This window comes from Blastomyces gilchristii (genome assembly GCF_000003855.2).
Source record: "Blastomyces gilchristii SLH14081 genomic scaffold supercont1.5, whole genome shotgun sequence".
Lineage (NCBI taxonomy): Eukaryota > Fungi > Ascomycota > Eurotiomycetes > Onygenales > Ajellomycetaceae > Blastomyces > Blastomyces gilchristii.
In genome coordinates, this window is record NW_003101678.1 from 2762350 (window position 1) to 2777645 (window position 15296).

The 15296-nt window shown below is 40.0% G+C and overlaps 2 protein-coding genes across 3 annotated transcripts; both read right to left on the bottom strand.

Annotated features, from left to right (window-relative positions):
* Positions 1-299: 299 nt before the first annotated feature.
* Positions 300-1891, bottom strand: BDBG_03498 (uncharacterized protein; the record flags this gene model as incomplete). The annotated part of the gene is made up of 5 exons (XM_031721276.1): positions 300-738; positions 1243-1417; positions 1528-1567; positions 1636-1661; positions 1774-1891. 5 exons carry the CDS (start codon positions 1889-1891, stop codon positions 300-302), a joined length of 798 nt encoding a protein of 265 aa, XP_031577777.1.
* Positions 1892-2697: 806 nt separating this feature from the next.
* BDBG_03499 lies at positions 2698-7755 on the bottom strand. Of its 2 annotated transcripts, none has more exons than XM_031721277.1 (4): positions 7131-7755; positions 6851-7054; positions 4760-6729; positions 2698-4689 (listed from the first exon to the last, which is right to left on the bottom strand). In XM_031721277.1, exons 1-4 carry the CDS (start codon positions 7617-7619, stop codon positions 3009-3011), a joined length of 4344 nt encoding a protein of 1447 aa, XP_031577778.1. In that variant the 5' UTR covers positions 7620-7755; the 3' UTR covers positions 2698-3008. The 2 variants fall into 2 exon arrangements, with proteins under 2 accessions (XP_031577778.1, XP_031577779.1); XM_031721278.1 differs by having other exon boundaries at positions 6811-7054.
* Positions 7756-15296: the final 7541 nt, after the last annotated feature.

The window sequence follows — 15296 nt, forward strand, 5'->3', positions numbered from 1 at the left end:
CCTTGCTAATAAATCACAACATATACAGAGTCCAAATCTACCCATCCCGCCCCGGCGGGCACCTACCCCCCTTCCCACCCCCGAGATTGTAAGGAAGACGATACCGCTCCCTGCACGACTGGCGTTGGAGTAGGCGAAGGGGATAGCGGCCACCCCTCTTCCTTTCCCCCATCACCCTGCGTTGAGATTGAGCCAAAATGGCTCCTATTCGTCGGCGACGGCGGCGCCAGCTTCGAGTGGGGAGACGCCTGTTAGAGGAACTAGAATGTATCGCCATCGCCCCGTTCGACGACTGGTCCTCAGGAATATATATAGTTTTGTCCCGTGCGGAACAAGGTCGAAACCTTCGTGTCGTACTCGAAGCGCCGCAGCTCTGCCTCGCTGTCGTCGCTGCGCCTTAATGGAGGTAGGGAGTCCAGTGGGTGGGACTGGGGATCATTGCTGGATGCAACTTGAGATCCTTTCCAGCTGCCTGCGAGCGGGGTGGTTGAGGTTTGAAGACTTGAGGCGTGTGGTAGCTGGTTAGAGGACGTGGGATATGGTGTCCTCCGTGTTTCCCACCATCGGGGAAATAGTCGTGCAATAAGCGATTTTAATGCTGGGGTTGCTGCGGCCCAGATTGCACAGTTTGTTTCTATGTTGGCGTATGTGTATTTGGTATCGTATATTTGTTCCCTGGGGGTTTTGGAAAAGTTCTCAACGACTATTACAGCGCGTACGATTGAAAAGGCTGTCACACTAGCGGAAGAAAGGTAAGAAGAGGTAACGAGTTAGCTGATTTTGATTTCTGGAATTGCATAGTGGTTTAAGAAAGGGACCACTGTGGGAATTTGTCACTGAGGCAAAATGATTCAGCAGTTGGGGTCAGTCGGGTAAGAAGGATAACATACACAGCTCCAATGCTCAAATACAATCACAACCATAAATTTCTGCCTCCTTGTCATGTTTATCCCCCATACGATAGCTGATGGAATAGACAAAAGCCAGGCATCCAGGATTATTGTAATCAGTGCCATTGTTAGAAAAAAGCCTCTCTGCGGGAGACAAGTTCCCCCCTTGACCAGCTTTCCATCTTTCATCCCATTTTCATCAGCCCCAGCAGCTTGCTGAGCATTACGATCCATTTCCTCCGAATCCCAAGCATACTGTACAGGTCTGCACTGGAATATATTGGCAAGGAAGATAGCGATCCCCGCGCAAAGGTTGACAACGAACAAGATACGAAGCGTTAGTACGACGTACTTGAGAAGGCCTCTCAGACTGAGGATGAAAGCAAAGATAGATGCCCTCACGCAGGTGAGAATAGGAAAATAGAGGAGCTGATTTGCAAGGTTGTACTGCTTGCCCTTAATGGTGTATGGGACGCGCCCTGGTGGAAAATATTCAGGTGGATACCCCTGCTTGGTGTGAATCGTATCTATACCTGCAAGTTAGAGGGACGATAGAATCTGATCTGGGGCCTGTAAACGGAAAAAAAGAAAAGGAGGAGAGAGAAGCAGCAGAGGAGAGCCATAGGCAAAGCATGACTTACACCCCAACTGGTCGCACACATCCCTATCGCTAGAACCTAGATTTTCTTCAGTTAGATGGTGAAAAGTCATTCTTTCTTGGGATGGGAAAGGTTTCCATCCATACCACTGCAATTATCACAAACACATCATCTATCGGCAATATCACATAAGTATTAGTTTGTCAGAAATATGCATAATAGCGACTGAGGGCCAACTATATAGAGAGAATGAATGGGTTTGCTTTGTATTTGGGCGCACTCACCCCATCCCCAATTCTTCAACAAATACCTGGAGAAAATGCGCAATGCGAACAGGGCAAGGCTTATGGCTGAAAAGACCGTGATTACCACCAAAGCTTGCACATGGCTTTCTGGAGCCATGTTCTTCCAATAAACAGCCTGTCAAGTCACGAGAAGAGAACGCGAGAGCGCGCTTCCCCCTATGAAATCGTGGCGACTTCGAATCTCGATAAGGCGGCCGTGGCGAAGTTGCTCGAATCCCAGAGGGGAGAGAGTGCTTAAAATCCAGAATAATGCAGTACTAATACATGGAAGGCAACAAAAACCAGAACGACATCGTCAGTTGGGATATGTAGACATTGGGAGTCGAAGATTTTGCCCACGGCAAAATCTCTATGGACAGCAAGCACACTCGTGTATGCCAGAAGAGAGCAGCAGTTTTCCCAGAGATAAAGACAGAGAAACAGAGAGAGAAGCTTGAGCCACCCCCGCCAATTCGATGCAGGGTGGGTTGGTAGAAGTGTAAAAGTCTGGCGGAGTTGGTGTATCCAGCTGCTTGTCTCCCCAGGTTTGCGGTCTAAACACCCCCTAGCGATAAAGACCGGGCGGGCTTGGTTGCAGAGTGCAAACCCGTACGGAGTAGTATGGACGACTATGGTATGGATACTGCACTAAAATAAGTTGATATCATACTATGCGAATGCCCTAACTCGCAAAGGGGACAAAGGTTTTAAAGGGTCTGCCCTCTGGAAAGGAACTAGAGGCATACCAGATCCGTAGTACGTACGCCTTTCAACCCTCGAATCTCTGTACAGATGTACTCCGTACAGGGCTTGAATTGTGTAAGTTAGTAGTACATAGTCCGTCCAGTCCGTACATAGATGTGGCTGTCTGTCGAAAGTCAAAAGAGTAAACTCCGCCTGCCCTAACTAACCAATTTAGGCAAATGGGTTGTGGCGGGACAAGTTATTCGATTATGATCATCAGAACTAGGCATCTTATCATTCCCTAGGTCATTATATCATAGATAATTTCTGTTGATAGTTTGCTCCAGCTACTGCACTCCCATGTCTCACATTCTATATAGAGAACCTCACTAGGTAGATTATAATAAACACAACATTGATCCTCCTACAGTTTCATTTCATTATTGACAGAAAGAAGAGAAGGAAAAAAATTATGAAAAATCCCCTATCACGGAGTTAAAATCCCCTGCGTAATCAGCGTTATATATATATAAATATTCTTCAACCGTGGTTCAAATGGAAACAAAAAATCCATCACCCTGATCCTTCACCCGACTCCTTTCCACAATCGGATCGCAACAACTAATCCGAATCCTCTCCGGCGTCGCCGGACTCTTCAAGCTAAGCACCTCGTCAACCCCCCATTGTTTCCGTGCCGCCTTCAGCGCATCCCGTATCGCGAAGAAGACAGCACTACCCATGAAAAGCGGCGGTTCGCCAACCCCCCTGGATCGCTGGATGGTCCGGAGATTCTCCCATTGCACATCCTTGAGCAAACTCACATTGAACACCTGCGGTATGTCTCTGAAGCCGGGGATTTTATACGTGCCCGGTCCACGGGTGAAAATCTGGCCCGAGGCCCGGTGCCAGAGGCTCTCTTCTGTCGTGAAGAGGCCCTGGCCTTGGATGAAGGCACCTTCGATCTGTCCGTAGTCGATAGCTGGGTTTATACTCCGTCCCACGTCCATTTTTATATCTGCGCGCAGCGGCGTCCAGTCGCCTGTTAACGTATCGATCTGGACTTCAGCTGCCGTAACTCCTTGGGTGAAGTAGTAGAACATCAGGCCCTTGTTCTCGCCCCACGTATAGCCTATGTCGGGCGTCTTGTAGAAACCGTTTGCAGTGAGATTTACTCTGTCAAGATACGCTGCTTTGACTAGCTGTTTCATCGTCGCGTCGGGCATTTTTTCCCTGTATGGTTGGAGGCGCTGGTTGAGCTGTTCGCAGGCATTAAAGACTGCATAGCCGTTGAGGTCAGAGCTTGCGGAGGCTGCCGTGGGAGATGCATTAGCCACGGTGTTGGTAGCCGTTTCAGAGATGAAGACGTCGGACTGAGGAACACCAAGTGCCTCTGCTGCGATCATGACCATTTTGGTATGCAGGCCTTGGCCCATTTCGGTGCCGCCGTGAGCAACAAGGACACTACCATCATTATACAAATGCACCAACGCACCAGCCTGGTTCAAGAATAGGGCAGTGTACGATATACCGAATTTTGTTGGAACAATAGCAAGGCCTCTTTTGGACCATTTGTGAGTTCGGTTATATTCCGTAACCGCTGCGCGACGGGAAGCATAATCCGACTCGTCCAGAACCTGCTGGTACATGAGAGGCACGTACCAATCGGCATTGAGAACCTGATTGAAATGCGTCTTGTCCCCTCGACTGTACATGTTTATCTCCTGAAGCTTTTCCACGGGGATGTTCAGATGATCCGCGATCTCTGACATGTATGTCTCAGCGAAAAATAGGCCTTGGGGTCCACCGAAGCCGCGGAATGCAGTGTTGGACACCGTATTTGTACGGCAGACATGCCCACGTACATGAACGTTAGGAATGTTATAGACACCATCAATGTGCGATAAACATCGATCAACCACCGCAGCAGACAGGTCTTGGGTATGGCCCGCGTTAGCATAAACATCGGCATCCAGCGCCAATAGCTTTCCTTCTTTTGAAACACCGACTTTCCAGTGGCAGAGAAACGGATGTCGTTGACCGGATGTCAGAATATCCTCATCACGATTCAACATGCAACGAACGGGGCGCTTAGATTTGGAGGCAGCCACTGCGCAGATACCAGCCAGCTGAACCGATCTAGATTCTTTCCCTCCGAACCCACCGCCAAGTCGTTTGACTCTCGATACAACCTTGTTAGATGCAACCCCAGTGACCTGGGCCACATACTCTTGCCTATGCAAATTGTTAATAAGTTCATTCTAAAATATCTCCTAGAAATTACAAGAAAAGAAGACGAACTCACGTTTCGTTAGGGTTTTGCGTACTACTCCAAATCTCCATCTCCCCATCCTCTGGCTTGGGAATAGCCACGCACGCCTGGGTCTCAAGATAGAAATGCTCCTGCCCGCCCATTCTTGAGACGCCAGTGAAAACATGATCCGCTGTGGCGAAGGCAGCCTCTGTGTCACCACGCTTAATATAAGGATTATGATGGTCATAAAACGAGTTTGCTTCAATCGCTTGCTCAATGGTCAGAATGGCAGGTAACTCTTCATACTCAACCTTGACAGCTCGTGAACCCGCTTCGGCCAATCGTGCGGACGTAGCAAGAACCATCCCAATGGGCTGACCAGCTGTGAAAACCTCATCGACGGCAAAAAATACCTCATCAGCTCTTGGATGGCCCCACCAATTTGCTTCTGGGTTCGGCAGGCTGGTGTGATCGACGTAGTCGATTACACCTGAGATATCCAAAGCAGGGCTGAAATCGACGCTTAATAATTTTGCCCGAGGCTTTGTGGAAAGGACAAGGCACCCGTAGAGTTCGTTGTGCTGAGGGGGGATGTCATCTGTGTATTGGGCTTGACCTGTAGTCTGCTTCAGAGCAGCGACATGGGGTACCTCCTTTCCCAAAATGCGCTTTTCATATGACTTGGTAGCTGCATGATCTTTCTGACCAGAGGATATTTCTCGTTCGATTTCTGGGACCGCTTCGTTGTCGACCGTGGTGGTGTTCCCCTGGATACTGGAGAGCACATCGTGGTAAAACCGATAGAAGAACCCCAGCGCAAGAGTTTTCCTGTATGTTGGCATCCCACCCGGAACTGAGGATGGAAGATCAAAATCCATTTCCAAAGCATTCATTACACCTTCAAGTGTGGCGGGATCAGCCCAGTCCTTTCCGACAAGGAAAGTTTGTGCTTGCCTAGCAGAGACGGTGGTTGGGGCCATGCCGCCGTATACTAGGTTCGCACTTGTCACGATATTTGAATCCGAGAGCGAGACCCGCGAAGCAGCATTGACAATGGCGATATCATCATCCTTTCTTTTTGCCTGCTTGTACGCCCGGAGATATTCCCGAGATTCCTGGCCTACGGGGATCCGCAACGATGCAACGATAGAGTTGGCTGCCAAAGCCGTAGCTCGATATCCCTTGAAAAATTCTCCCATCGGAATCTCCGTATCTCCCTCTAGAGATTTTGCAACTAGGACCGTGTCAGTTGCAACGAAAACTGGATTTAGGTCGGATATCGGTGAAGCGGTTGTGATATTTCCTGCTGGCGAGGCAACATTGCGAATCTGCCTTCCAGCAAAGTACTTGATTTGTTTCTTGATTGCAGCAAACACCTGGCCCTTATTTTGTCCATATCTCTTAACCGCTTCATCGCAAATAGCCTCCAAATCCGTCAAGGTGACATTCGCACCCAATTCCAAGCAATCGTCCTTGAAAACGTACTGTTTCAACTCTGGAATATCGCCAACATATACCGAGTCGACATATTGCATGGCCTTGAACTTGACCTCAATCTGTGTCTCCGTGCTGCCCCCAATAATCTTGGCAGATGGACAAGCGTCCTTGATCTCCAATAACTGCTGCACGGTGACAGGACGGTACCAGCGTTTTTTCTTGTTTCCAAAGGCCAACGGTTTAAACTCATACTTTTGTAACGACGGAGGGAAAATCAACTCAGTATCGGGTTTATAGGGGATGAAATCCGGCGCATCGAAGGACTTCTCGATTGCGACACTGTCGTCATTACTGATCTCACCATTTGTTGACGCCTTATCCTTATCCATACAACAACCTCCCGATTGTTTCTTTTCCATGCAACAACCTGGCCCGCCGTTGGCACTTGCTTTCCTACAAGAAAATGACTGGGCGGCGTCGAGGATGGAGCGGTATCCAGTACACCGACAAAGATTGCCATCGAATGCTTCTTCGATTGCATGTTCCGACGGAGCGGGGTCATTACGTAGCAGAGCATATAAACTCTAGTTATCCAAGATATGAATTATTTAGTGAATGCGATTAAAAGCCACAGCACGTAGAGCGCAGTAGAAGGCATGCGTAACCCTTTTTATCAACCAAAAAAGGGGAGTTATAACATCTTACCATGACAATACCCGGCGTACAAAACCCACACTGGCTACCATTCGCCACAGCGATTCTTTGTTGAACGGCATGCGGGCTTTTCACATCTCCAATCCCCTCCACTGTGATGACATGTTTCCCATCCACACTGACAAGCGGTGATAGGCAGGCGTTGACGGATGCATGGTATATTTGCTTGGTCGTGGGGTTCAGTTGCGAGATAACCTGGAAAGGCACAGCCCGTTAACATCAACATATACCATCCAAGAGGAGATATCATATAAACATCACCTATACATACCACTGTACAAGCACCGCACCCGCCCTCTGCGCATCCCAGTTTGGTCCCCGTCAGCCCGACGCCCCTAAGATATTCCAACAAGGTGACCTCAGGATCGGCATTTTCCAGCACAACCTTTGATCCGTTGAGATAAAATCGGAGAGAACTGTCATATTTCTCTGTTACGGCGGCTAGTGTAGGGGTCTGCTTTAGGACTCTGGAGGAGTCGGGGAGCTGGAGGATAGCAGGAGCCATGTTTCTTGCTTTTCCTGACTGTAAATAAGGGGAAGCTTCATTCGATCCTGAACAAAAGGATGGTCGTAGTATTTGTTTATGTGCGTAGATGATGTGTACACGTTTACGTCGTAGGGTATATATATGGTCATCGCGTCGGGAGAGTGTAAGACCAGCTAGGTCATAGCTTTGTGCGCGATGTCTGGAAGCTTCGTAAGAGTGCAAAGCAAAGTAGATATCGAAATATGCAGGTAAGTTAAGGAACGCGCCAGCCATCAAGGAGTGATATTGGAACCGTCCAAGAGTGAGGAGGCGACGTGCTGTACTTATTCATTTTGCTCCTTGGGAGAAGATGGGGTGGGGTTTGCCGCTGCTTTTAGCATATTTAGCTCTATGTGGATGGATGGAATCGTTATTCTAACCACTAAATAAATATTGTACCTACTCGGTACAAATTTGTAGTATTATTATTTGAATATTATATGCAAGATTTAACTAACTACTCTAATAATAATAAAGTTACGTCATAACTATGGATTAAGTATTGCAAAAAATCTATTTGAATATCTAGGAGTACGATGTAAATACTGTAACTAGTTATCCACCGTGACTGCAGAACTGGTGATACTCATCACTCATCAACACATTTAATACCTCACAACACCTAGAATATTTATATAGAAATTAAATGTCTATAGTAAATAACTTCTAATATATAAATTACAGGGTAAATATTAATTTTATTTTGATAATAAATTTAAGGGGCTGAATCCCTTACTCTGGAGCAGCAGCATTTCCAAGGCAATTGTATGTACAGCGTAACTTTAAGCTTCCTCTTAGCTTCCTCTAGCTCACTCAATGCCTTTACATCTGAACGATAGGGGCAATCATATTTGATATATATATATGTATATCTCCAGCCATCGTCAAGCTTACCGTTGCCGTTGGAATCGAACAGTTCTAGTTATGATTGAGAGAGTCAGCTACATATACAGTACAATGTTTCCAATTTCTGGCCCTTGTGTGCGAGCTCTGAGCATTGCTAACCTAGCTGTCAAAAGTCAAACTCCATGAAGGAGTGCGGTGTCGTCGCCAGTGTTCGTCACCCTGTTTATAAAACCGCACCCGAGCCAGTTCTTGATGTACTGAGCGAGGAGCTCAGGCTCCGAACTGCCCAGCTCAAAAACCACTGAATCTGATATCATCCTTCGACTTCAGATTGGACTGCATGTCCAGGCTACCAAGCCGCTATTGCAAACTTGCTCCATGTCAACCTCTAGTTACGGCTACTGAATCCTGCGACCTGGCGAGCAGCGACCACAGCTATATTTCGACGCCAAAAAAAAAAAAAAAAAAAAAAAAAAAAATACGCACTTTACAGAAATCGTGGTAACTGAGTTGCCCGGAGCGATATCCGCCATGTTCTTCCATAGCCAGGTTCTTTCTTTCTTACTCCGGACAGTTCGGTGGTAGAGAATCGAGCTGAATCCGGGAAGAGAAGAGATGGTGAAATGGTCTATCTTACAACAACTGTGAACATACAAAAAGGATGTCAAGGAGGACACAGGAGGATTTTTGAGCTTGAATAGCTAAACTACCCCTGTTTTCTTCTCTTCTCTTTTCTTTTCTTCTATTTTGTTCTCTTGTGATGCCTCCCATGATGTAAGGGGCCTACGCCGAATAGATCGGTATAATATTGATAGGTCTTATATAACAAAGATAAAAACGTTAGAGAAGGAAAGAAAGAGAAAGTGTGAGAATCAGCAATCAAGGTGGATATTTATACGCGTATGTGGTGGCGTACGCGGTGGAGCTTTGGGGCGGGAGAATATACACATGTTCATAGTGGCTGAGGATCAGTGATTGAGAATGACTGAGAATCAAAGTGTACATGTTCAAGAATGAAGTGATTGAAATCTGTGAAGTGTAATGAAATAGTCTATATGATTGATCAGGCGCAGCCTGCTATATTAGTCCTCTCTTTCAGAAGCAGTTCTCATCAGTCAAGAGCTGCTGTTTCAGATAATATAGAACTCAAAGTTCAGGTCAGTTGATTGTAGTCAACTCATTTCATAAGATATTATCAGTCACAGTCACAGAATCTCTTATCAAGAATATTCTCAATCTCTCACTCAAGCTCATTATCTTCTTCTATGATATCTGATAACTGTCAGTCAGAAGTCAGTTGAGAAGAGAACAGATCAGTGACAGTGCAGTAAAACAAGCTTATATGAAATATATTATAAATTTCTGATAATGTGTTAAGATGATAGTTATGACTATCTAGAACTTCTATCACTTTATACTTAATATAACAGTAATCTAGTGTATGAGATGAATATATAGTTTGTATATTCTTAAGATTCAATTATATCAGATCTTCTATCTTATATTATTTAGTGAGATCTCAGTGAATATTAATTTAATTCTCTTAATCTTGTTTTACAGTTATTATAAAGATCTCTGCTCAATCACAGATATCTTAGAGTTTTATTACTATATTATCAGTGATCTGAATCAGACTGCAGAGATTCAGTGTGAACTGTGTAATCTTTAAAAGATTTAACACTTTTATATGATATTCATGTGTAAGAAAGAATGAGCTTATATCTATTAAAATAACATCTCAACTGTTAATAGTGATCTCTGTGTATAGAAGAAGATTATATTAATTATCTTATAAGTAATTATAGAACTTATAAAGATAATTCTTCATAGTTTAAATTATCTATTCTGATACATTATCAGTCTCAGAGTGATAGATAGTTAATAGACAGTGTATAATTTTAAGAACTTAATAGATTCTTATTCAGAGAGTGCTTATAAATTAATAATTTTAATTTAATACTATAGATCTCAGTAATCTATATATCTGATAGAATAGACTCTATAAAAAAGCTTCAGTGACTTGTTCAGTATTTATCTTATTATAAGATTTCAATATTATATCTTTACTCAGTTAATTTACAATAATTAGAATATTTCTATAACTCTTACTCTTAAATAGATTAATAATAAAGTTAATTACTACATCTTATCAAATTCTATTGAAAATATTAAATAATTTTAATATGTGATGAGCTGTGTCTGATCAATTATATAGACTATTCTGTTACACTTCACAGATTTCAATCACTTCATTCTCAAACATATACACTTCAATTCTCAGCTATTCTCAATCACTGATTCTCAGCTGCTACAAACGCGTGTATATTCTCTCACTCTGAAGCTCCACTGTGTACATTATCATATACATGTATAAATATTCATCTTGATCACTGATTCTCACACTTTCTCTTTTCTTTCTTCTCTAATGTTTTTATCTTTGTTATATAAAACCTATCAATATTATACTGATCTATTCAGCGTAGGCCTCTTACACTATAAAAACATTCATTGTCTTCTCATCAGAAATAATTATTTATCAAGAGATATCTGAACACATAACAACATGTAAGAAATGAAGAAACAGTTAAACAGTTAAGCAGATACTGAGTTCTCAGATAGTTCTCAGATAGAAGCTTGCTTATCAGTCACTCTGATCTTATAACAAGATCTTATGAAGAGAATAAGATCTTATAAGAGAATATCAGTGAAAGACCTGAGAGTTCTGACACTTAGATATATAAGAATACAATTACACATCTGACAATTGATATAATCATGTCTAATGATAATATGAAACTCTTAAACATGAGTATAGATGCAGTGCCACAGTGACTCTGAGTAATGTTAAAACTACAACAACAATAAATAGCTGATATACATGCAACTTAACAATGCTAATATGAAGAGATTTAATAACTAATTCACATAATTTTAACATCTACAGAATCAAATACAAAAGTATTGAAAGAATACTTAAATACTTCTGTATATTTTAATACTTCTGATCTCACTCTCTACTCATTATGAAGAATGAAAATGCTTGTGAAACTGAGTGTAGATGAAGATGTCATTGATTTATTAATTAATCAAGATTAATATATCAATGAATGATTGAAAGATTGCATGAAACAGAAGTTTTATTCATGAATAAAAGTATATGAATCAGTGTTATGAACATCTGATAACATCATGAAATATCTTGATATTCTGTTTCAAGACACTGTTATACAACAGAAAGTATTAGATTGACTACAGAGTACTTAACAGAGAAACATTTCTCTTACAATATTCATCTCTGACTTCAACATCAAGATTCTAGAAGCAGGTAGTCAATCTTGAGAGAATTGAATAAAGATTAGTATGCTTAAGAAGATATTAACTTTCAAACTCTTACAAGCTCTTATAAGTATAGATAAAGATCAGACTTATAAAGGCTTCTGTACACAGCTCTGAATAATGAATGACTGTCTTACTAAGCTCAAGAATATATAGAACAGTGACAGAAGATATTATATCTCAGTAACTTATACACTCATGCTGAGAAATAACAATAATGCAGATGCTATGAATTGAGTAGACTTAAATATCTATATATAAGTAAGAATCTCTGCTGTTCAGACAGGCTTTTAAGTCTCTGAGATCACTTCTGAAGAAGTTGCTGATTAATGTTAATATAAAGTATGTATTAACTGTAACTGATCAGAATACATTACTTTCAACTGCTGATTAATCTATGTATCTTCATACTTGAGAGAAAGATCAGTGTCTTCTCATTTGAAGAATAAATCAGTGTCTGTCTGTGTCAATCATGTTACATTAGAGAAAGATTCAGAAGATAACTATAAGAATATCTCAGTGAAACAGAGAAAAGATTAGCTTCTGTTCAAATTCATAAACAGAAGCTTAAAGAGGTCAGATAACAATAATTTAAAGAGAAGATAATAATGAATACAATTCTTGTATCTACTGTGATTGATAATATATATAATATGAAAGTCATGATAGACAGCAGTCTATATTACTATACAATAATAAAATCTTCAGTTGTAAGATATTATAATCTTCAGTATATCTCTTTATTAAAATCTCAACTCCTTGCAGAATTTGATGATTTAAAAGACATTTGTACTCATTACATGATAAAGCTGATTATAGATGTGAAAGAACATCAACATAAAGATGTCTATATATATGAAGTTAATAATCTTGATTACAATCTTATACTAGAACTTGTCTGACTATCTAAACAAGATATCTTATTAAACACTTAAAACAGAAGCTTGATATTCTCTAACAATGATAGAATTCATGAAGATGATATTCATAAGACTATTAATCTGACACAGATCTCTGTCAATATCTATGAAATACTCAGAAAAAGAAGTCACTGAAAGAATCACTGACAGTAGAATTATATATCAATCTATTTCATCAGTCTGATCAATATCAAAAAGACTCTAGAAAAATTATCTTATATTATAATAACAGATTCTTATACAAAACTCTCTTAATAATATTATAAATATCTAGATATCTTCTGATAAGATAATATTATCAACATACTTCTCTTATAAGATCTCAGAGTGAATCACAGTATCAAGTTAGAGAAAAAGAATAATAAGAATTCTGAATTATTATGAGACTCTCTTTATAACATGTCTCAAGATGAACTTCTTCTTCTTCAAAAGATACTCAATAATCTGTTAAATAAAGAATTCATATACATTAGCAACTCTTTCATCACAGCCTCTATTCTCTTTACAAAGAAACCAGGTGAAGAACTTTGATTCTGTGTGAACTACTGAGATCTGAACAGATTGACAAAGAAAGATTGATATCTTTTATCTCTTATCAATGAAACTCTAGCACAGATCAGATGAGCTTAATAGTTTATAAAACTAGATATTATCACTGTGTTTCATAAGATTTATATCACTGAAGAAGATGAATGACTTACAGCATTCTGAACATATTATGATCTCTTTGAATGAATAGTCACACTCTTTGAACTGACTAATATCTTCAGTATATTTCAGAAGTATATCAACTGAGTACTCTGAGATTTTCTTAATGAGTTTATATCTGCTTATCTAGATGATATTCTCATCTTCACTGATGAATTCAGAAAAGAATATCAAGAGTATGTGTGAAAGATATTATAACAGCTATAAGAAGCAGAACTACTGATAGATATTGATAAGTGTGATTTTAAAGTCAAGAGTATTAAGTATCTGAGTTTTATTATAGAAGCTGATAAGGAAATTCAAATGAATTCTGAGAAAGTCTCTGCTATTCTTGAATGAAAAGCTCTGTGTACTGTGAAAGATGTATAAAGCTTCATCAGATTTGCTAACTTCTATCAGTGATTTATATAAAACTTCTCAGATATTATGAGATCACTTACAGATCTCACTAAGAAAGACTCAGTATTTCAATAATCAGTGAATACTGAAGCTGCATTTACACAGATGAAGAAGATGTTTATTAATACTTCTCTACTGATAATATTTAATTCTGATTATAAGATAGTTATTGAAGCTGATTTCTCTGACTATGTAATAGAAGAAGTGATATTGTAATATGATGATGAAGAAGTTCTACAATTATATATCTTTATATCTAAGAAACTGAGTTCTGCTGAATGCAATTATGAGATCTATGATAAGAAACTTCTTATAATTATACACTGTTTAGAAGAATGAGACTCTGAACTTCAAAGTATCTCTGAATTTGAGATAGTCACAGATTATAAGAATCTCAAATACTTTACAACTATCTGTAAACTCACTGAATAATAGATGTGATGATCTGAGTTCTTAAGCTGCTTTCATTTTACAATACACTACTGTTCTGATAGTCAGAACTTGATGACAGATGCTCTCTTACAATGAGAGTAAGATATATCATCTGATGTAACAGATACTTGCTGAATGAACTGAGAGCACTGGCTCTTGAATCTGAAGATACTAGTTAATCAAGATGAAACAGTTTATGACACTATATGTGCTTTCTCAGTTAGAACTATCATTGATATCTTCACTTTCTCTACACTGAATGAACTGTGATATACAGCAGCTCAGATGAATGAACTTCTTCAGACTCTCACTGAAGCAGTATGTTAAGAAGTACTCTGATTTTCCTCAGAACTATGTATAAGAACTGATATCTTAGAATGTTCAATTAATGACAATAACACTCTATAATTCTGTGAATGACACTGAGTCTCTTACTTTGAATTCTTACACACTCAGATAATACAAGAGATGTATGATTTATATATAACTGACTATTCAGACTATGAACAACTGTATAGAATAATCTTCTGAGAGTTCTACTGATCTGAGATATTAAACAGTATCAGACACTTTATCTGAAACTGCAATTACTGTTCTTCTGTTATCTCATAAAAGAACTGTAGAAAAGATCTATTGAAATCACTTGATATCTCTGATAGAATCTGATGAGATGTAGCAATTGACTTCACTGTTAATCTATCTAAGAGTAAGAGTTGTAGAAACATTCTGATCATTATAAATTGACTGAGCAAAGATATAATATTGAAACCTTGTAATAAGATAAATACTGAACAAGTTGCTGAAGCTTTTCTACAGAGTCTATTCTATCAGATACATGAATTGCTGAGATCTATAGTATTGAATTAAGACTGTTAATTTGTGAGCACTCTCTGAACAAGAATCTGTCAAGTTCTCAAGATTACATGCTGTCTATCAACTGCCTATCACTCTGAGACTGATGATGTGTCAGAACAGACAATTCAGACTGTGAAGAATTATCTCTGAAAGTTCTGTAACTACTTATAAGACAATTGACATAATCTTCTTCTACATGCAGAGATTACTATTAACAGTTGAGATGCTATTTTAACAGATATAAGCCTGTTCTTTCTTACATATGAATATTACATGAAAGTGTTGAATCTTCTAGAGATCACACAGTTTATATCAGACTCTCATAGTTTGATTCAGATTATCAATAATATAGTAATAAAACTCTGAGATGTCTGTGATTGAGCTGTGATTCAAAGGTTGCTTAAGCCAGCGTACA

Excerpts from the sequence above, each read along its gene's own strand:
- BDBG_03499 (XM_031721277.1), bottom strand. The coding sequence starts at position 7,619 with ATGGCTGGCGCGTTCCTTAACTTACCTGCATATTTCGATATCTACTTT. Across the intron at positions 7,055-7,130 it reads GGTGCGGTGCTTGTACAGTG|GTTATCTCGCAACTGAACCC; the intron begins GTATGTATAGGT and ends GTGCCTTTCCAG. Across the intron at positions 4,690-4,759 it reads ACGCAAAACCCTAACGAAAC|GCAAGAGTATGTGGCCCAGG; the intron begins GTGAGTTCGTCT and ends CAATTTGCATAG.